This window comes from Lepidothrix coronata, unplaced genomic scaffold, assembly GCF_001604755.1.
Source record: "Lepidothrix coronata isolate B3197 unplaced genomic scaffold, Lepidothrix_coronata-1.0 Scaffold1, whole genome shotgun sequence".
Lineage (NCBI taxonomy): Eukaryota > Metazoa > Chordata > Aves > Passeriformes > Pipridae > Lepidothrix > Lepidothrix coronata.
This window is the reverse complement of record NW_016690181.1, coordinates 1688744-1712053: the sequence shown is the minus strand read 5'-3', so window position 1 is coordinate 1712053 and position 23310 is coordinate 1688744. Positions and strand designations below refer to the sequence as shown.

Sequence of the window (23310 nt, the reverse complement as noted above, 5' to 3'; positions counted from 1 at the left end):
GAGATGGGGAGAAATGCATAGATATTCCTACCTAATGGGTTGATGATATCTCCAGGAGGGCATTGACAGTTTCTCTACCACAGAGGATGTTGACAGTTCTGGGAACTTTCTGTCAGAGTTATATCGCTCTTTTCAAAATATTATTACTGGGCAACACCCCCTCCACTCCACTCTGCTAGTCCAAAAGGTGGCTACTACTGGTGGAATTTCATTACTTTCACATCATGTGATAGTAAAAGTATAGTTAAATAATACAAGTTAGTGTTTGGGTGTATAAATAATTTCTGATAAAGTTTACTAAAAGAAAAAACAACCAGAAAAAAAGAAGAATAGCTCTGCTTTGTAGTGTGGCCAAAGAAGAGGGTATTTAAATGTCTGACTGTTTGGGGTAGGGGAAAGTTCCAAATACATTGTGCTGTAAATGGAATTTTAGTAGCCTTAGATTATTCTTTTTCTTGAAAAACAAACAAACAAACAAACAAAATTAATTAAAACCAAAGCAAACCAAAAACAAACCACACAAACACAAACAAAAACCAAACAAAAAAAAAGAACAACAACAAAGAGAAATTTTGTTGCTGGCAGCAGCTGTGCGTAGGCATTCATTCTCTTTTGGTGATGATCTTAACCTGATCTGTGTCAGGACACGTGTCTTTTTCATGGGCTGGGAGGTGACCAGCACCTGCAGTTTTTTCTTTAAATCATGGAGGATGTTCCATGGGATACAGCAGCAGAAGGGGTGGATACCAAACCAGCAAGTGTTTGCAAATGTCTGCCTGGGCCTTTGTGCTCTTGTTTATGCCAGTACACCAGATATGCTAGCACATTTTCAGTCACACACATTGTGCTGCTCTTTGAAAGATTGACCTAGTATGCCTTTCTAACAGTACTGCCAGGAACAGAGCTACTCAGTTACAAGACTAAGGCCAGAATAGGAGACAAACAGAGACCAACATATTCTGCAGAGACCAGTCAAAGCGAGCACTTCCTCCAGTAGAAGTAGGCAGTTGCTCTGCCTTCCAGCCCCATCCCAGTCTAAAACCCTCTTACCTCTTCCAAGTTCTGGTAGAAAAGTGCCAGAAGAAGAGCAATCTGCAGCTTTTCTCTCCTATTCTGGGATAGATTCTTGATCTGATGCTTCCTCTCATGAATGACATTCATTTTGTGCTGAATCTTTCGCCCTTCCAGTCCATCAGCCTTTTCCAGCCTGCTTGCCTGTTCTTGAAGAGATATCATCTGAGGAGACAACAAATCTGAAATTACTTTTATGCTTCCAAGTGGTGTGAAAGAAACAAAATCCAAGCTCCTTTCCATACCTAAAAGATTTTCCTTTTTTCTGTAATAAATCAAGAATAGCAGGGAGAGGTTAATCAGCATTCCCCCTCACCCTGTACTATATTACACCTATGACATTACTATCATTGCTCTCTGTGGTGGATCCTGGCTACTTAAATGAATTGAAGCTGTAGCTCCAGGAGTCCCTATGTCACTGATCAGCTGGTGCAAGGAATCATGGAGCAAGCATGACACTCATAAGTGCCAGTGCTCAAGTTTTATTTCTTTGTGGAAATCAGGTGTTGAAAGGTAGCTCTCAAAATAAGCAATCTGTCTGGCAGGGAGCTGGCAAGAGTTCTGGGAGTTCATTCCTTCTAAGGAACCAAGGCACAGCCCCAGGTTTAAGTTTAGCCCTAGTCTGGGTGAGTTAGAGCAGTGGCTATCAGGCAGATTCATTTACATGAAGGTGAGCAGATCAGTATCTATTCCAAGTTGTGGAGAGGTGAGCCAGTTTGGCACAGCCATTGTATACCAAATGCATATTTAAATAATTTGACCTCCTGTATTTTACTTGCTATAAAAGCCACTATTTTTTTAATGAAAAAAACAGAAACTTCTGATATCCATGACACAATAGGGCCTGCTTTAAATATTTCTTGTAGCTCCCACTATTCAGCACACTGAGTGGTTTTCCTATCTGCTGCGAGACAATACAGGGAGGCCTTGGGCATGGAATGTTTTAACACTTGTTCTCCAATGCTCTGAGGCTTCCTCATTTTCTCTTTGGTTCAAGCATATCAGGCATATCATGCCTGTCAGCAATTCAATGTGTTAGCATGTTAAAAAAAAATTATATATATATATATATATATAAAATTCTAGCTCTTGAGCTGGTAGAATATTTGTTGTTGATTTTTGTACCTTCTCATCCTGTGATGCCAGAAGCTTCTCAAAAGCCTCATGTTTCCTTATCAGTTGCTCTACTTCATTTACAGAGGTTCCGAGGTCACTGCTTTTCAAATAAATCTATAAAAAAAGTTTATTATTTCTCTCAGTGGATTAATTATCACATAAACTTTATTCATAAATGGGAGAAGAGGTATTAACTCTGCTGTTGAGAGTACATTTGAGAGGGAAAGAAAGGAACAGGAGGCAACTGAAATTGGAAATTAATTAGTATAACTCCATGGTCTTTAGCTAGAAAGAGAAGCATTAACAGGTCCAGCTGAAGAAAGTGACCTGTCACTGCTTATTATAATCACTAAGTCACAAGGCAGTAAATTCCAGAGGTCTAAGCCATCCTTGTAATCTCAGGTAAGATCACTCCCATGTCTGACAGATGTCCATATGATTCCTTCTCAGAAGAGTTCCTGTAACAGAGACTTTGCAGCCTCCCTGGGCAATTTACTCCAGTGCTTCATTACCTTAACTTCATTACCTTAAATTAGCAGGATTTTCCAAATATCTATCCTGAAAATGCATGGCTAGCACTACACGTTGCTATATACTGCCCTCTTCATCACATGAAGGATGATCATTCCTTTTACATCTGCTTCAGCCTTGTACATGTTTATAGACATCACATATTGGGATTTCTGTCTTCTCTAGGCTAAAACTACACTGATCTGATCAATTATTCCACAACAGCTGTGTCTTCTTGATTCTGTTTATTCCTATTTCTCTCTGGATTTTCTCTATTTTTTCTTATTTTGAAACTTGATGCAATAACTGTCAATAAGCAATCAGACTGCCAGAGTGAAGGCTGTGAAGACAGCAGAGCATTTATATGTGCCTTTCAAGCTGCAATCTTCAGCATGTGTCTGTATATGGTGCTTATCTTCTATACAATACCATGAACTCAAGTTCACCTTGCAATCTACTATAAGATTCCAGAAGCTTTTCAGAAGAACTGCTGACAGACCAGTTTGACCCCATCCTGTATTTAAGCAGCTGATTATTCCTGAAAAATGTCATAGCTTGCATCTGTACCAAGTGCATTACATTTGTTATATTTTCAGGCCATCTTTCCAATTTCTCTGCATAAATTTTATTTACTGTCTGTTCTGTCAGTCTCTGATGTAGAAAGACTTTAGTCTAAAATAATAAGTGCAGTTTTAAAGAAACTGACCTCTGCACTATTTGCTTTTAACACTGTGAGAACCTTTTCCAACTATTCCAACTAAGGCACTGCAGTGTTTCCTGATTCTGTTCTGGTGTTAAGAAGACTGACTACCCAATTACTTCTGCCGTGCATTCTATTATATTCAGTTTTGCCAAATGCAGAAGAATAAACAATGTAGTTATCTATTATCAAGAAAAAACTATGCTTTTCTCCAGATTAATAAGAATGTATTCTTTTCCAGTGGATTTAATTGCCCACATTTTTTTTCTTATTCAGTGAGACAACAGTAAAGCAAAAACCTCAATTAGAGGCTCTGATGGGACATGAGCAAAAATTACCTATGAGCAAGGCTCACACTGAAGTGACTATGACTGGACAGACCTGGGGAAATCAGACTGTTGTGAGGGATTACATTTATCAGCAGTGTGTAATGTGTAATCCATTTTGTGAGCTCATGGAATCATAAATATTTGGACAAGGATGAGAATTTCCAACCACTAACTCTACTTGGGTAAAGTGCAATTAATGGAGATGGAAGAAGAATTTGAGATCAGTGATACAGTGTGAAAGAATTAAGAGGCAGGAAAGAAACAGAATAGAATCAGTGAAACACAATTGCTAATAGTTTCAGAAAGGGGCTGGTAAATAACATACGTAAATCTGTGCCTTAAAACCATAGATATGTGCAGAAGAAAATAACATCTGGAGAGGTCTTTCTTGCTCTGCTAAGCATTACAGTTCTGTAACAGTCTTACAGTGTGTTTTTTATGAGAGGTAAAGGATATTCTTTGGCAGCTACTTTAGAAAACCAGTCATGATGTTCATTTTCTGCACAGAAGTATTGGATGACTGTTTAACTCCACAGGGCGTCTTCTGAAGGAGAGGTTTCCCAAGCATGAATGCATGTGCAGGGCAATCCACACGTACTTGTCAGGGTCTGAATGCACGAACAGGCTCTGGTGGTTCTGACTGTCCCCTGGATGGACGTCCTGCTCCCATCTGGGGGTCCCTCTGAGGTTCGGCCCTGGCCACCAGCCCTGCCTGAGCTACACTGAGGGGAAGTCTGAGCTCTGCCCTGGTCCTCCTGGACAGACCCCACATTTAAGTCACTACCTCGCCTTGATGCTGATCTTCGGCTGGTTGATGGACTTTTTTACTCAGCCCTCCTTGGCAGCTGTGGATAAGAGGACTGACAGCCAGACTTGACCTGATGTTCTGGTCCATTTTTCAGGAGTGAACATTTTGCATATAGAAAAAAATGCACAGAAGACTATCATGCCCAGGCTGGATGTACAAACTGCTCTATACTAATCCATACCAAGTATCAAAAGAAAGGTAAATAAATCCCATCACAGTAATCACTGTCAAGAAGACAGTGAACACGACAGGCCTAAGCTTATAGTACGTCTGTCCCATTAATCACCAGAATGCCTAAAGAAATATATTGATGCCTCTGCTATGCCTCTGTCTGTTAAATATAACCCCCATCAGAAGGCAGATACTCTGTAATTCAAACTTTAATCCTTTGATCTATCCTACTCATCAAGTGTATGAAATTATATATATATATATTTTTTGAGAGTGTTACTGGATTTTGTTTGCTCTTTTGAAGAAAGATCTCCACATGTGTGGGTTCCAGGTCTGGTACACAAACATACAGCCACACACTGTATCTCTATTTTGAAGCTTTAAACACTGCTTAAAAAATACTGTAGCTTCTTTACATATTCTGTGAATTATCTACCATTTTTGGTCAAAAAAGATTTACCTCCAGGACTTTTATCTAGTAACTCTTAGCAGTGAAACTGGTACCGTAAGAAATGGTCAACTATTAGTTTTCCTGCTCATAAACCTGTGATGGAAGAAAAACACAAGGGGTATGTACCAGTAAAGGTGGTTAGATTCCTTGAAGAAGAGAACAGAGACATTTGAGAGCAGGGGTGTGGGATGGTGAGTCATAAGCAGCTGCCACTGGAGTGTTCAGTGCCTTGCTCCCACTGAATACCACTAAACACAAATGACACTGAGCATTCAAAGCTCGATTCCTTCAGATATTACAGCAGTGGGAAAAAGTCCTCCTGAAAGCTTTGGACCAAGACCTCTGAGCAGAAGCTCGTGCAAATGCCAAAACCAAGGCTTTGACACTGAGAAAGAAAACTGGTGCACAAAAAGAAAATTGCTGCAGAAGGAAAGTGGCTGCATACATTACAGGTGAGGCAATGGCACCAATTTTAGAAGAAAGCAGCCCCTGTAGCACTAACAGTGCTACTTGGAGAGCTGCTGAGGTAAAAATTCCATTCCATTCATCTTTTAAACAGAAATCTTATGACAGCCATTGCTAGAATCAGAACCACAACATTTTTTTCATGTAAGTACTTGTTATACCAGTCTGAAAGCAGAATGAAAATTGGCTCCTGTGCCACAATGCTGGCCTGTGGCCAACTACATCACTTTCTGGCAGGTTTTTAGAAACGTCCCCAAACACCTGCTTTGAATAAGACACATTGATTTCAACTATAAAACACTGCATAGCTCTCCTCAGGTAACCTACCATGGTCTCCCAGAGGAAACAGTATATATAAACTTTTTTTTCAAGTTTGTTGCTATTATGAATCATGGCCCATCATCAGGAATTTTGCTCAGCCACGAAAAGCACCAAAGACTTGGCCACTTACTATAAAAGGGACTAGTTTTTAAGAGAAGACTTGCAAAGATGCTTAAAACCACAAAATGGTTTTTGAGATTTTTGAGATTTTAAATGGAGAATGGAACAAATAGTCAATTTATTAATGATGTAATGCACAGAAATGGAGGTTTTAACCCTACTTCACTAGAGGTTTTCTCTATTTCTGAGCTCATTGCATAGTTTTCAATACACAGTCATATAAGAACTCTTGCATACAAGTTAATGCAGAACTAAAAATGAAGTCCAGTTTAAAAAAAAAATTCATTTAAAATAAGTCAGTACTATATACACACGTATGTGTCAGCTTATGCTAGATCTAGCTTTTAAAGAAATACTGAAGAAACATTTTAATCATTAGCCCAGCTATGCTCTCTGGATACCACAACTTCACATTTATACATACTGGAAGCTGACATAACCCCAAAAGAAATTCATATTCCAAGAAAACTAGTTTCTATTTCTCTAGAATAAAATTTATTTTAAGTATTTCTGCAAATTCACTCCCTTCTCCTGCTCTTCACAGTATAACAAGCTCCACAGATTTTGCCCCTCACTGCCTGCCCTTGGCTTGCTGTTGAGATTGCTGGAACTCCACAGAAAATCCTTCTGCTTTAAACATGCACTAAAAGCCTGAATTACTTCCAGTTTTAAAAGCCTTCACTTAAAGCATGTAGTCAAGTCCAAACTATCTGCCCAAATAGATAACAACAAAGTTTGATTTGACTTAATTCTGATAGAAGTAAATAAAAAAGAAAAAAAATGATATTTGATTTAGCAAAGTAAATAAATATGTTTGATACGATGACTATATATGGTACACAAAAATATTGTACTATGCTTCATTTCAGTAAAAGTTACAACAAGGTATCATACTATAACCATAGGTGGAATAAAATGCACTGAAGTTTTTTATAAAGGGAAAACACATACTTTTTCTATCACACTGACATCACTATATTACTGGCTTCTCTCCTCACAATCTATATGCAAAATTCTAATGTTAAAGATATTTAAAATTTCCTTCCCTCTTCCTACTCCATGCTGTCTTATGGCATAAGAATATAATTATCTCACATTGGAAATGCATACGGGAAAAAACACAGAGATAAGACAGTGAGTTTTTTTCCCCATAACTGCTGTAATTCCTTCCTCACACCTATCTCTGTCTTCAAAATTCGCAAGCTCGATCCCTATCCTATAAGTAGTAGGTGTTGGACCAGAATCTTAAGCCCATACAACATCATCATTAAAATATTTACTTATGAAACATTTGTCTGAAGGCACACTAAATTCTTTTTAAACTCCCCATAGTTTCACTGCTAGAAACTTTGCTAGGATATTCAAATTTGACATGCTATGGAGATTGAATTCCCTTCATTTCCCTCAGGAAAGGGCAGTACCTCTCCTTTTCTAAGAAGGGGAAAAAAGTGATTTCTTCCTATGCACTTAAATATTTTGGGTTTTGAAAACAAGTATTACTTTTAAAACTTACAAAACCAGGAATTAACCATTTAGAAATACAGCATTTGACAAGTAAGAAAATGAAAACACTGAAACAGAAAAGGACTAAGAAAAACTACACTGAGCATTTGTTCCAGGTCCCAGACTGACTAGCAGAGAAGAAACTAGTTCTCGGCTCTGAAGTCGTGAACCTTCAAAGTGCTGAGCACTGTGGCCCAGTCATGAAAAATCTGTAAACAGTTGCATGTCATGTTAACAATAGCATTCTAAAGGTTAAAATGAAACACTTGTTAAGTGCTCAATCAGATCAGAGTTCTTATCTTCATTTAGCATGGATCAAGTTGTATCTGCAGCCTTGGTGACAGGAGAACACAAGTAGCTTTCTTATTGTTCTGTAAGTCATCTCTAGGGACTTGGAACATGGCAGTAAGCATACAAATAGAAATCCATATGGTTTGATTATATACGAATCAGATCTTCTGTTTGCAAATGTTCCTAGAATGGAATGGAAATCTTCACCACTCGCCTTCCAGAGTCAAAGGATGCAATGTTGACAGCAATAGATGGACACCCTGCACCCTCCGCGTCTCTGTGAATTGAAGATGTGGTGGGAGCTGGTGTGTTTGTCAAACGGTTGTCAGGACATACACTTTTTACAGTGCATGTTTCCTGGGAAGGTCTCCAACCAGATCTTGTCCAATGGCTAGAAAGCAATCCTGAGCAGCAAACTGGATTCACTGATAGAGAGAGGCCAGCCCCAACCTCCACAGGGTGAAAGGGTGGGCCAGCTATATCTGTATCATGTGTTTTGATAAAGATTGTTGGACTTGAACTTCTAAATTCTCTTACCACCTGGATAGGCATAGCAGTCCAAGGGGTGGCAAGTATCAGGGTGATTTTGGAAACCTTGTGGTGAGCAGGTGTTAGGCCATCACATGGAGTCTTCCTAAACTCTGGCCCAGATGAAGGATAATTCTGAAAGACAATCAGCTCTGGATTTAAATCCTTGCTTATGACCTCATTTCCACTAGCTGAATTTCCTCTTCCAGTCAGCATAGCTGAGGACAGCCATATATCTCTGGAGACAGACTGCTGGGGAAGGCCAGGATACTTAGAGGAAGTCACATGGAGTCTTGTGATTTGAAGGGCTGGAGATCCACCTGCAGGGAAGTCTTGTTTTGGTTTCTGGTATCCTGTTTGAAAATCAGCTGAAGTTTCAGGCATCTTCTCTAGCTGTGGTATGAGCAGACCTGAATGAGCATGACTGTTTCCATAGGAATCTGCTCGAAAAGGCTTTATCATCAAGCTGCACGTTGAAATGTAAACCTTCATTGAAGTGTGAAGGTCTGACATTTGGACATTGCATTGGCTACAGCCTTTTTGGGATGGGAGAGAATCACAAGGTTCCAGGGATGCATGCAGATTTTTGCTGCGGAATGTAGAAACAGCTGGAATAGCAGACAGATCAACATCAAGGCGTGATGTCCAGCTTGGTGGAGCTTTGCAGGAAAGGATATCAGAGGGCAAAGATAGAGCAAGCTTCAAGGGATCGCTTTTTTCAGAAGTACGATGAACACTTTTTTCTCTTTCTGAATATTGCTTGTAAGATGCAGATGTTGACTGAATGCCAGACCCCTTGTATCCATGGCTCCGAGGGTCCTTGCAAGCACTGGAACATGTGGATGTCTCATCAGAAGGACTGACACAGTGACTAGAGCTCCCAAAACCTTTTGTCTGGTCTGTGTGTGCCAGGATGACATCTAGCCTTGAACAGTAAGCTCCGGAAGACACACTGCTTGGTGGTGAGCTGGCATTTCCTGGAGCAAGCTCTGCAACTGACTGACCAGTGGGAGGATGCCACGCTGATGCTGGTATCTTTTGCAAAGGCCTGTCCTGCACAGCAGATTCAAAAGGAGGACGTGGGGTCATTTCACTGGAAGATAGAATCATTTTCGCAGTGGAGATATAGGTTGCAGATGAAGGTTTCCAGGGACGCTCCCTGTATGACATTCTGAAGTTTAGTTCTAAATGATGCAAAAACCAAAGCCACAGAAGCTTGCCTTTTCCCCTGTGTTTAAAACCAACTCCTAATCCTTTTTCCTTTGGCACTGGAAATTTCCATTCTTCCACTGAAGCAAAGGAATGAGAGATGAATAAACATTCCCCAGGAAAAAAAATATGAACTAAAAAAATCCACATTCAAAATAAAAAATCTCAGCTTTCTAATACTGCTACCACCACTTGTCACGTCTGCAAAGCAATATGAGCGTGGGATGGGCAGAAAGATAAATTATGGAGCATACGGCTCTGCTCCCCGAGTGTTCTGACAGTGAGACTGCAGACACAGTAGGAGGGAGCCAAAAGTGCCTGCCAGAGACAGCCTGGAAACTCTCTGTTATTTCATCTGCGAAAAAAGGAAAGCAGCTAACCCGAGCTGCTGTGTAAAGATCAGAACAGAGCAGAGTGTACTGGACACTGTTTCTGCTCTAAGCAAAAATTATTTTTTTCCTTCTTTCTCTTTTTTCAGCCATTGCTTGTCTGCACTCTGAATGATGAGATGTCAGTTCGCAGGTCTTACAAGACTTTCCTACAGAAGTTCTATGTGATGGTACAACTGAATTCATTATAAAAAAAAAATTAAAAAGATAGCCGGTTGCCTAATTTTCTAGATATGTGCTCCATTTTCTTTAGCATAGAACAATGCTAGACTATATTCTGCTGAAATCCTTTGAAGGTTTAAGCAACTTGGATGTAATATAAGATGCTGGCTTAAAGTCAAACCTGTCACACTGGCACGTACAGTGAATGAAAGAGCAGTTCTCAGCAGAAGTTCTTAGTTTAAAATACTCCTCTGCTACCTTCTTCCTTCCCCTGTTCCTTGCTGCTGGGGGAGAGACCATCTAAGGCATATGAAGTACTGGGAAAATAGGATTAAAAAATTACAACATGGCAGAAGCTACTTTCTTAGGCACATATTTTGCAGACATATGAAGTGAAATGCACATAACTGCACTTTGCCTCAAACACAAAAGTCAGAAGAAACACAAGGGGTGAAGAGATTGCTTATATTTGTTTGCCTGATAGGAATCCTTTTTCAATGTGTTTCCTTTTGTCCTTTCTGAAAAGAGCGAATGATGAAACTCTCATCAGGAAAGGGGTTTGAGAGTCTTCAAGTGATGCCTTGGCTGAATTTTTTTAAAAAACATGTTTGAAAGAACTGCTTTCCTACCATCTTGCCTGTCTCCCTAGGGAGCAGAGTCTACATTGCTATGCAACCACATTTTAATTCCATATAGTAGTAACAGAGCTCCATCCAAAAGGAATAGATTCCTCTTCCAATTGTTCTTCAAATGCAGAGAAATGAAATATAAGTAGTGACTAAAGAACCTCACTTCACTATCAAATTGTATATGCTGATCCATATGGCAGATGGTGGCAGCTGCAAAAGACAGCTTTGTGGTTCTTTAAATTTCTCCCTCATTTAGATGGGAATTCTGCAGCACAGGAATAATTGTTTGAAGAATGATCACACTTAGGGATGAGAGAACAAAAGCAATGGGAATGCAGGCTTTCCAGCTGTAGAGGAATCAGAACAGTGTTGCTATTTCTATTCAAGGCCAAGCTGATGCACTGCATATTCAGGAAGAACTATAATACAGTAGAAGGTAAATGCCTTCTTGTTTTTCCATGAACAGCAAAAAATGAACCTCTTCTTGCAATGACTTGCTTTCTTTATTGATTTCACCCCATATATTCTTCAAAGGTACAACTTATTTTGTATGTAAACACACACAGTTTCTGTCTTCTCAGCAGCTTAATAGCTTAAACCTGCATCACTTTGTGTTTATACTCACTGTGGAGCAACTCTGCTCTCAACATTGAGGTGATCCCCAACATTGCCAGGTTTCAAACCAGTAAAACTGATTTTAAAATAGCAAAATATGATTTCAAATGAGCAGGTAGCAGTGGAATTTTTGAAGCACAGCTGAGATGTGCTTTCACCAAAATCTCTTCAGTTCTAAGGGAAGGGAGCGAGTAGCTGCCTCTTCTTCATGGTGCTTTTGCTCAGTGTCAGCTGTGAGTTAATACTAAGATGAAAAGAATGAACAACACAGGTGTGAGTCACTATAATGCTGGAAAGCTAGTAATTCCTTATAATGGTGGAAAGCTAGTAATTCCTGAAAGGAAAGCTGTTCACAGTACTGGCTTAATGGTACATCTAGAGTAGTGAGAGCTGAAACTCATCCTGAATGCATACAGCCCATTGGGGATCTGTTTGCTTGCATCCTTGGATATGGACAAATTCAGCACCTCTTCTTCCCACCTTATGAATTCCCAGGATTTATGAATTTCCTGGATTAAGTTTGAGCACTAATTCATAACAGTCTCTTCTAGACATTGTGGTACGCTGGTAATGGTAGGGACTTTGTTGGTGGAGGAGGAGACATATGGCTGGCTCTGACATCCAGATTACTAATTTAGAAATCCATGGCATTCTGTAATTTCCCTGCTATATTGCAGGTAGATACTTGGTCAGTGACTGCAATATCAGAGACATTTGTCTATATGATCACACCACCGTGACCTACTTTCCTATTTTACAACAGTAACTCGGTGAGCATGCAACTATAATTCTTTACATACACGAAACTCTCACAGAGGAAACAGTTCTTTAATTGGTTGTAGTCTTCTAAGGATTAAACATGAGCAAAAATGAGAAACAAAAACTTTCTGCTTCTTCTTTCTGTAGTAAGTGTGCTCTTTTCAATCTGAGCAGGTTTTTTTTTTTGTTTGTTTGTTTTTGGCTTTTTGTCATTGTTATTGGGGGGGGGTTGTGTGTGCTTTTTTTTTTTTTTTTAAATCAGGTGCAGAAAGTGGTGGAGGGACCATGTACATGTGATGAGCATATGATAACTGTGGCTCCCTCATTCTCTACACCTGCATGGACAACACCAACTTTTTATCATTCCCCTATGCTTATTTTCTTGTCATTCTACTTGACTGCAGGATTTTATCTGTGTGAAGGGCTGTTGGAAAGGACAGTCAAGTATTCACATTTAACTGTTACAGCTTCTGAATAATTAGTGACAGTGAGGAAAACTGAGTACCAGACTCCTCGGAAGTTCATTGAGAAAATAGTATGAGAGAAAGATTCAGATAACAGAACTGCCCTTCATGATCCTCAAGGTCACAGTCTTCATTCTCAGGCTTTGCTTTGGCTGAAGAAAGTTGTGGTAGGAGGCAGGCATTGTGACTGATCCCACCGAGACAATTTACCCAGTCTGTGATGAACACCCACCCCTTTTGTGGCAGTCTGCCTCAGAGCATATGGCAATGGTAAATTCACCCGAACAAAGGAGCAATAACAAGTTCTATTTACCTGTAGAGAATGTGCTGGGGCCATATCAGAAATGCCAGGTGCATTACCCTTTCATGTAAGAGTAATACAGGCTTTCAGCTCAGGGATAAGAAGAAACACTAATCCACAGTGGCTTCCTGCACATTTACCTCTGAAGTATACAGAGCAAAGCAGATGCCACAGTGACAGTGCCTCTGCCTCTGCATGTTGGCTGATGTCCATTTTATAAAAAGAGAAAAAATACAGCGACCAAACTTTTGTAGAGTTTACATTTTCCCTGATGAGTTCCTATGCAGGAGCTTAGCAATGATGTTAGTAGGGAATTGAGATAGATGTAATGCAAATCATGCCACTTGCTAATGAAGCAACAAATAGTGGGTAGAACCATATAATATTTTACTCCAGAAACCCGAACCTAGGTGAAACTCTGTTTCATATTTCATCACAAACTCAAGAATGCAGGGCACACGTGCCAAGACTGCCAATTGTAGGGAATTATGACGATATGCATTTCCTTCAATGAATGAGTAGCAGAAAGCTCCAGACCCACGTGCCACAAAGGGTTAAGTATCACTGCATGGCACAGCGAAGGGTCAGTTTTCAGAAAGATTTAGTGCCAGTGGCAAAGCGCTGGTGAAAAACAGAGCTCAGCACAAACTGACAGCCATTATATTTTTCTATCAGTGGTCTTGGAGAATTAAGTATTATTTTTCCTTAATGAGAAATGACCTGGAGGTACAACCTCCTTCAGTGCTGCATCAATCCTTAAATTTGGCAACCTTCAACCCACTGATGTGGTTTGCATGCCAAGTCTCAGCATGGTTATAGCAATCTATCAGTTCATGAATTCACAGGGTGACTGCACTGTTTTCTAATAGCAAATGTTAGACCTTGAGCTGGAACCTTTTTAAACAGTTACATGAATCAAAGTGCAAGAAAGACAAAAGATAATTTAATAATGGTGGGAAAAAAAACTATTTCAAGAGCTGCAAAACAATAAGACATCCTTCTGTCTCTTTGCATTAATTATATCTGCCTTCTCTTTTCATGAGAGGGCCTTTTTCACTAGTTCATCTCTCTACTGCATCAAACAGAAACTAATACTCCTTAAAAATTCTTTTGTAGTTGTTCTACACACAGCTATCAATGCCCTTGGAGAACTGAGAAGTCAATTCACTTTCCTGTATTAACTCACACTGCCAACATCCATCTTCCAGTAGTTGCATTTTCCCAGCACTAACCCTCAGCCTGAGGTGAGGTTTCCAGCAACACCTGTAAAGCAAACTCCATTCAAACCCACTTTGCAATTTCCCTTCTCTTTGAAGCCTACAAAACAATTTGCCAATGGTTAAGCAGTTGGTATGATGAGATCTGTTTATAAAGAGGACTAATACTGAACTCTTCTGTTGTGACTCTCACATGTTAGCTGTCATGTTTATTTGCAATTAATTATCTTTCAGGCAAGAATCATCTGTTTGTTTCTGGTTCCACACCTAAGCTCCATAGGAAGGGTGGGGGTCCTGTACATTGTTACACTCTCTAAGTAATACACAATGCAAATTATAAAAATAAAAAAGAGTGTCTTGTGTATATGCAGACACAAGGATTTTAAGCTGTAGGTGAACAGTAGTGCCCCTTTTAGTTTGAAAGAGTTTAAATGATTGAAGAGTTTATCTGCTTATTTCAAGTTTATAATTCGCTCACCTCCTGTGAATTCAGGAGCATGTCCAGGTGATCCCAATCCTTGTAGAACATTTGTTCTTGGTGTATTTTCTCCAGCCACTCCTTCTTCTGTTTCCATGCATTGTATACATTTTTCTTCTCTTCCATTAAAGCCTGTAGTTTCTGCTGAATCTGAACATAGTTTCCAATTAAAAAGTCATGTTGGTCTTTAGATCGTATGGATCAGGGTAAGCTGAGACAAGAAAGGATTAAGCGGAGTGGTGGATAATCCCCTTAAGGTGCAACAAAATTATTAAACAGAAAAAAAAGTAAAACAAGTTCTAGCAATTCTATTTGAGCATAGAGATAACCAGAGGTGCCTCATTTCAGCAATGGAGAAGTGCTTCTTACAGCATATACAGCAGTTCAAGCCAAGAGCAAAGAAAGGTAACTGTTTCCCAAGCGTGCTTTCTAAAATCAGATCCTAATTCTCCATTGTCTTTAGTCATTAATAGTGCCATTATATCACTCCAAATTTTTGTCCAGACTGTTCTGGTGTGGATATACCACTGTGATACGAGGCATAGTATTTCTGTGAAAATCCAGTTTGGGAAGTTGGTAGAATTAAACCCATTGCTCAGAACATGGTGAACTTCTTGAATGAGCCCAGCTTTGCTGCAGGGGGCCTTCAGGAGATGCCAGCACGCATCTGCTGCTGAGATAGGAAACGGAACAGATGTTTTTGTGCCCAAGCTAGGTAACACACTGAGGCAAACATAGGTCATGCATATAGAGAAGTAATGCACATGTGTATTTGTATGCTTACAGTGTGATAGTTACACTGGTGTCAAGTAGCTGAATATGTACGATCGAACTCAGAAGAGTTTCAATTACCTCTTTTGATCCCATTTCCTCATCTTGCAGGAGTGACTGACCCAGCTGTACAGCATGACTATACTTCTCTTCTCGTGCTTCAATCTCTGCCAGTAGCTGTTGATGTTGAGTAAGTCTCAGGCTGCTAGTAGATATGTCCCGAATGGTCTCCTTGGCTCTCATTTCCCTTATTATTTCTGCTGTCCATAAGAAATAGTCCCACACCTGGAACCCAAGAAAATGTGAAAGTTGAGGTTAGAGCTCAAGCTTAGGTTATGAAGGAGGAAAATCATAGGCCTGTTCAACTTGAAGTGATTAATAGATAATAAAATCACAGATAAGAAAGAAAATATTTCATTAGTGCTTACAGTACTTCTATGAATTTTACAAGCATGGATAATGACTGCTGGAATTTCTACATACTGTGTTAAATCATATATGGTTTGTAATATCATAATTATAGTCAAACTCCATCATATCATGTCAATGACAGCATGATATAATTTATTGCCCTTTCATCCATGTTTTCTTAAGTGTTTTCTAATGTTATTCCTTCACAAAGGATAAAACAGTATCATCCTATTTTTCTGCGACAGCTTTGTCTAATGCAAGTCTATTTGAAATTAGGTTGTGCACATATTCTCAAATGAGAGTCTGAATTTTCTGATAAAAAACAAATGCACTCTAATAAATGTGGAAAAAGGGTAAATCACAGCCTAGAAAAAATTGCATAACCAAATCAGGTATACAGATTCAGCTTTTGGTTTGTGGAACTATAGAATTGGGATTGACACAGAAACACAGTTCTGGGAGAAACAAGGGCGTGATGCTAGTTTACTTTCAAAATCTGATTAAACAATAAATACATTTACAATATCTTAAAATGCTTGAAGCATTCAGCTGAAGCAATTACGAGCAAGAAAGTTCTAAAACAAATATCTGAGAATTATTTTCTAACTGTGACTGAAGCAACTTGCACAAGTAAAAATAATTTGACATTTTTCTATATGTCCTTTTCTGCATTTGATTCTACACCTTAAACAGTCACTTTCTTTAGGCATCTTATTTGAATCTGCAATAGGAGTTTTACTCTTCCCTGTCAGTTGTTAAAATTAGGATTGCAAGGGACTATACTGGGAATTACATGCAATGACTATTTAAGTTTTGCTATAGTTTAATTGTGTCTGAATTAGTTGATTTAATTTTGAGGTAGTAAACAGTTTGTCAGGTTTTTAAAGTGTATTTTAAAAGACTATTAGGTATAGTAAGTGCTGAAAAAAACCCTCTTTCACTGCAGAGAACCAAAAATTTTCTCTTGTGAGTGGTTGCTGGCTTTTCCACTGAAGGAAACTATGTAATGGAAATAGATTCTTGGCTGCTCCATTTTACCCATGGATTTTTGTTCATATCATCAAAATTTTGTACTGCCAGCCAAGAAAAAAAATTTCAGAAAAGCACCACAAAATTGAAACTGGCCAATTTGGGATCCTGAGTTTAGGCTTTGAAGCCAAGATAAACAGAGATAAAGATTTCTTTCTTAAAGCCAACAAACACAGCTACTAAATGACTGTTTAAAAAGACTGTGGTCCTTTTAAAGGGGCCCACATAGTGCACACGTATTGGCATAATTTTGATTTTTAGTACTAATTCATTCACACAGCTGGATGTCACTGCAGACACTGACATTCCACTTGGCACTGCAAATGTCTAAGACTCCTCAAGATTTTAAGAAAGCATTAGGAAAAAATACATAAATCTCAGGATATATAATGCGATGGAACAAGTCAAGAGCCAATGAGTGGTTACTGGACTGTCACTGCCAGCAACATTTAAGGATAGACAAGGCATCAGTCTGCAGGAAACTCCTAAGCAGAGCCTGACAGAGACCATGCAAATCCTAGCAGAAACTTCAGATTAAGAGCCTCAGATCACTCAGAAATACTTTGAGTCTATGTCTACATTCATCTTCCTTGAAAACGTTTCTTGGAAGATTTGAAGCCCTCTGCTGTTACCGTGCGTTGTCCAATAGGCCCAGCTCTCTGCTATTTAATCAGACTAAAATTGTACTTGATGGGGTGCAAGAAGATACACTAGATGATTGTGCAGAATTCTCATTTTATGGAAAGACTGAACTTTTTTTGTTTCACCTAATCTGTGCACAATTTTCTTAATGAAAAACCCAATGACTGCATATGAACAATATAATGAAAAAAGTACACTGAACAGCTGTGACTAACATTGTTTGTGGACCTCTTGGCATAGCTGAAAGAGGAAAGATAGCAAAGTTGCCTCTTTGCATTCAGCAATTTGGGTGATGGTCTGCAGCAAAGCTGCTCTAACCTACCCTAGAACTACTGAGTTTTTTAGTCACTAGACACAGCTGCATGATGCTGCCTTGTCCCATCTGGGCAGAAAGACAAGCTTACCAAACTTGCAGGACCAGCTCTTCACTGTTTCAAGAATTATTGTCAGGAAAGGAGGTGAAAATTAAGAGGATCAGGAACACTTTTTGCCATCAAAGAGGCAGGGAGTTGCCTGGAGCATAATCCTGTCTAGACATGTCACTGAGAACACAGTCACCTGGCTTTGTCATTTTGTTTTATGATGTTAAGAGTCCTAAAGATCAAAGGACACACTGCCAGATGGAGAAATGGGCTATAGATTTGCCATTCAGACAAAATTCAAACCAAAGATGCTTTGTATGGTTCCAGCAATAACAATTAAAAAAGTACCCCAACAGGTGGGAAAAACAAGACATTTTCTATCTGAAGTCAATAACTAAATTTATGATGTAAATTATGTAAGCAAAGCAATAATGAAGTGAACTCTGAGTGACTACATTTTGATGGATAAATCCACCAAGACCCACCTCCTCATGAAGACGCTCCCAGGCTGCAGACTTCAAGACTCTAATATATGTTAGAAGAATACAATACTGAAAGTTTGACTTATTTTTACTATCATTCCTAGATGCTATTAGAAAGACAGTGGACAAATGAACTTTTCACCTACATCACTAGAGACACTTTTATTTTCCCCATTGACAGTTCTGCACAAGATAATAGACTTGTAACAGTTAAAAAACAAACCAAGCAAACCCTCAAAAAAACCAAAGTGCCATAAGCATCCTTTATCTCTAACTATATAATATATTTTTTTATGAAATAGGCAGATAACACCAATTTGGACACTTATAAGAGACTTGAAGTGGACTACTCTAATATGAAGAAGTCTCTCATGCTAACAAAAAAGAACCATGTACACCTACGGTGGTCTTGCTCCCAGCTCACAAACCTAGGAGAGAGTTGTAGGAAGTTTTTTTCCAGCATACCCTGGACATTCTCTGCTTCCCACCAAAAATGGAAACAGAATGTGAACTACCAGACATATCTTGAGTTGACACTGAAGTTAGATCTAGAAGAGTTCAAGAATAAAAGAACATCAAAGTATTCTAGAAATCCACATTACCAATTTCCTTCATGATATAAGGGGACACTCTCGTTGGTTTAGAACCTGCTACTGCAGTACTTGCAGCAGTAACCTACTGATTTGCAATGGTGTAGCTCAGGTGCCTTCACTGAGATTACCGACGTTTGCAAAGTATTCTATGGCAAATTATAGTTTAGTGACCTATTGAATTCTTTGGCAACAAAGCTACTGTGCATTGCTGATTACAATATTATGCTGATATATCCATGTCACTGTTTAAGTAACTTGAGAAGTTAGTGCAAGAACTAGTGAGTTGTATTTGATACATTCCATGAAGTTAACTGTGGGTTATTGCATACCCTGAGAGAGCAAGATCAAATTTTAATGCATTATAAATGGGAGTGTAACATCTCCTTTTATCACTCTTACTCAGTGGAAATCACAGTCTTTGAAAAGACTACTGCTGCTCATGTGAAGCAATAGTCATTTCTGACAACTGTCAATTATTCCATACACAGTTGGATATGAGCTTTTATTCCTACAGAAGGTAAAAGATCTTTATCCTCTAACAACTTTCTAAATAGCTACACACACTTAAATGCTTCATTAATACCACAGGTAGCACCTGCAACCTTTTGCAGCTTGGAAATACACCTATGATTCACACACATTGAAGGCAACTTTCTCCTGTGTACCAAGGGACAGATGGCAGAAGTGCTTACTTGTGCCTGAAACTCGTGAAGCTTGTATATTTGTTCCAAAAGTTTCTTGCGCAGTTCCACTTTAGACTTCAGAGTCTTCCAGTTGGTCACTATTGCCTGCTGCTTTGCTTTTAGGTCTTCCACCTGCTTCTTTGAGCAGTGAGGCAGCACATGATCTGCAGAGCGGATCAGCTCCTGCAGCTGCATACAGGGACAAAAGAAGAAGGTAGGAAGAAGAGAGTCAGAGACATCAAGTAATATCAGAAAAGTTATGATAAGGGATATGTTAACTGTGCATGATATGTTAACTGTGCATGAAACTACAATTCAAGCAATGTTATCTGACTTAGCTTTTCTCACATTAAACAAAAACTTCCATAATTTCAGTTCTATGGAGTAATAGTGACATCCAGTGTTTGCCAAGCTCATCGCAACAGTGATTTTTCAGATTTTGTTTTCCCTTTTTACTATACCATTTATTATTTGAATAATGCAACCAGTATTATAATTGCTAATATAATGCAAGTAATTGCTAACTATTCCCTTTTTTTCTCATTGACCATTTAGCTTAACTGTGACCACATTCTCTTCATGTGTCTCTCATGCTCTTTTACCTTCAAAAGTCACAAATAGTTGGTGGAATCAATTTTAATGTTATCTGTCCTGAAGCCAATACGTTAGGCTGTTGATAATTAATACTGGGATAACTACTGAAATAATCTCAATATTACACTTGCTGTGTTTTATACTATATATACTATTGTATACTATTACATTTATTAAACAAAAGAGTGGAGAGTAAACTCATACTAGTTTTATTGGCCTCGTTGAAGCCAAGCAAATCTCTTATATACAAGGAAGCTGTTCTCATGAGCTGAAACTTTTTATGTTTGTATTATCTGCCCTATCCTTTTTTCTCATGGTCCAATTTGTACCCTTCCAAACATACAGAAAGTTTCAGACTGCTGCCCTATACTTTCTTCTATAATCCTTCATAGTCAATCAAAGCACTTTGTGTTTAATGAATATTAATTTTGTCTGCACATAAAACTGATTCTGGCTTTTTCCTTGTAATCACTTGAAACACTATGAAGAGGATGATAAGCACATCACAAAGCCTGGTATAATCATACATTTCAAACAATGATCAAAAATATCCCTGTGAATCACTTCAATAATCAGCACACATTATAGTATGTGCCTTATTTGAAAAGTTTTAAATTACTTACTTTATCACTGCCATTAGACCTTGAATATACAAAGAAAACCAGAAAACTAGTGAAAATCTGTAGAGATTTCCAGTCTTTCTGTGAGAGACAGTAGTAATTTGGTTCACAATACCAAATTATTATGCTTATCTTGGAAACTTGAATTTTGGCTACACATTAAAGATCCCAAATGACTGTCATTACCTGCTGCTCATTACCGGAGAGCTCATGTTCCAAGGCCACATGGTTGCGGAGCTGGGTTTGCACACCTCTCATGTCCTTAGCAACATCATCTGGAATACTTTTGGACTTGTCCTAGAAGGATGAAATTACAGAAAGCTTTGTTACTTTCTACTTCCAAGCAAAACTCACTACAAGCCTATATTAGTAATTTCGAGTAGTGCAACTCATACTGCACTCTTGAGGACATCCTGGGTTACTCAACTATTATAGGTAAAAGGAAGCCAGAAAAGTCTGTCCTAGTAACTCACTTCTAAGTATCTTAATGATTAAACTATTCAAATGAACTGTGACAAATAAAGGTTGAAGTCTTGCCTTGATCAGACAATATAAGAGAACGTCTTACAGGCTTTGTGTTGGGAATCAATCTGGAACAGCTGCTGCAGTGACATAGTGAATTCTTAAAAGTAGCATTAACAAGCAACAGCTTCAGCCCATTCTTTGGCATACAGGTGATCTTCCTGTGAACCATCTTTATATGAAAATTTTAATTATAGATGCTCAAGCAAGTTTACTGTAAAAATGAAAGAAATGGAGGGACCATTACATAAAAGGAAACTTAAACATTTATTTAGCTCAACAAAGGTTCTGAAGGGATTTAGTTGTTATCCAGACATGCACCGGAAATACAGCAAGCAGACAAAAAAGAGGCATTTCAGCTAGAGAACAACAGTGTTGCTAGAATAAAATGATTAGAAATTTGTTCCAGGTCAGTTTAGAGAAAATTAGAAGAACATTTCTAACCATTGAAGAAGTGCATTTATGGAGCAGATTCACAGGCTAGTTTGGGGTACCGACAATGCATCTTGGTAACGTCTTATAAAAGGAGATGTTGTAGTTGTCTATACTATGATGACACTGGAGTTGATGACTTAAGCAAGATCTCCTAGTACTTGGTTCCTATAAGAAATGGCTTTCCCTGGTAGACTTTTGACTAGGGTACACACGAAGGGATGGAGCAAGATGATTGTACTGCTCTCACTCTGGCATGAAGCTATTAACAAGGTGCAATGCAAGAAGGGTGTAGTGGCTGCCTGGACCAAACAGCATGGGGATAAACCAACAGCTGGTCTGTGAAGTGTTTCTGAATTCTGTTTCTGCCTCAGAATTAACTACTTCATCATTGAAGTTAAATATGCACCAGGTTCTGAAAATCCCAGCTGGCATATGGTAAAATAATATGATGTTTGATTTTCCATTCATGACAGAGGAAGAAAGTTGAATAGGGCAGTCTCTGCCAGGATAAACAACTAGAAAATCAATTGCATGTAACCAAACAATGCCCTGTTGCCTTGCAAACAGTGGAAACTATTGGATTGCTGCTCCTGTAAACATCTGCATTAGGGAAACCACACCCCTCATTACAGCAAGCATGTGGTTTCTCTGTGAAATTCTTCAGGATGTTCAGATAAAACAGAAGGCTGAAGATTTTTTATTGGGAGTTCTCCCCCTAGTTTTCACACTGGGACTGATTGAAAATATTGCCAGTACTGGGCACTGAAATGAGAGGAGAAGATTTTTGGCCCAGCTTTTCACATCAGGTCACACGATTGCCTGACAGCCTTCCAGGCTAATGGTTACTGTAATCCAGACAAATGCCTTTTTCAAAGGATAGTTCTTCAGCACATAAAGCTACAACAGCATACAAGGAGCCACCACGGTGAGGCAGTAAACAGTTTCTTAGGCCTGATGACTCCAAACACTACTGTATACATTGCACTGTGAGACAACTTAGTTCAAGCACTGTTCTCAGCTTATCCCATAGATCAACAACTCCAGCTACACCTGGTTCCACCAGTGGTTCTCATTAGGTAACCAGTCACGTATCTAAGGATTACAAAGGATTTTTTTTTTTTTTTACACTTTGAGTAATCACACAGGTTTCTTACTGAGAACTTTTTTGAAGTCATTAGTAAGCATGCTGAAAATCACAAGAATATTCCACAAATGAAGCTGAAATAGAGTTCGCATTATATGAGAATTTCCCATTATTTTTTACCTCAATATGTGCCAGAGCATCAGTTAGATCTTGGTAACACTTGTGAATTGCCTCAGCGTCTCTCAGCCGTGCACCTCGTAATCTGGTAATTTCTAACAGCTCCTCCCAAGAGTTCCTTCAAGGGAGGATGGGGGAAAGAACCATGTAAAACATTTAAAGTAGGAGTAATGGAGACCAACAGTCTGAAGAAAAACTGAAAACAAGACCTCCTCTTACTTTGTTTTTCATTTCTGCCATTAAATTCTGTTGGAGTGATTCTCTGAAGGACAGCATGTCTCTCACCCTACTCTGTCCT

The 23310-nt window shown here is 38.9% G+C and overlaps 1 protein-coding gene across 1 annotated transcript in view; it reads right to left on the bottom strand.

Annotated features, from left to right (window-relative positions):
* Nucleotides 1-23310, bottom strand: part of SPTBN5 (spectrin beta, non-erythrocytic 5) — a 95216-nt gene that overhangs the window by 39568 nt on the left and 32338 nt on the right. Inside the window, exons 29-34 of the mRNA XM_017806415.1 lie at nucleotides 20981-21091; nucleotides 19590-19769; nucleotides 15460-15663; nucleotides 14608-14757; nucleotides 2197-2301; nucleotides 1051-1236 (exon numbers count right to left, since the gene is read on the bottom strand). Of these exons, the coding sequence (XP_017661904.1) occupies nucleotides 1051-1236; nucleotides 2197-2301; nucleotides 14608-14757; nucleotides 15460-15663; nucleotides 19590-19769; nucleotides 20981-21091 (936 nt within the window). The remainder of the gene's footprint in view (nucleotides 1-1050; nucleotides 1237-2196; nucleotides 2302-14607; nucleotides 14758-15459; nucleotides 15664-19589; nucleotides 19770-20980; nucleotides 21092-23310) is intronic.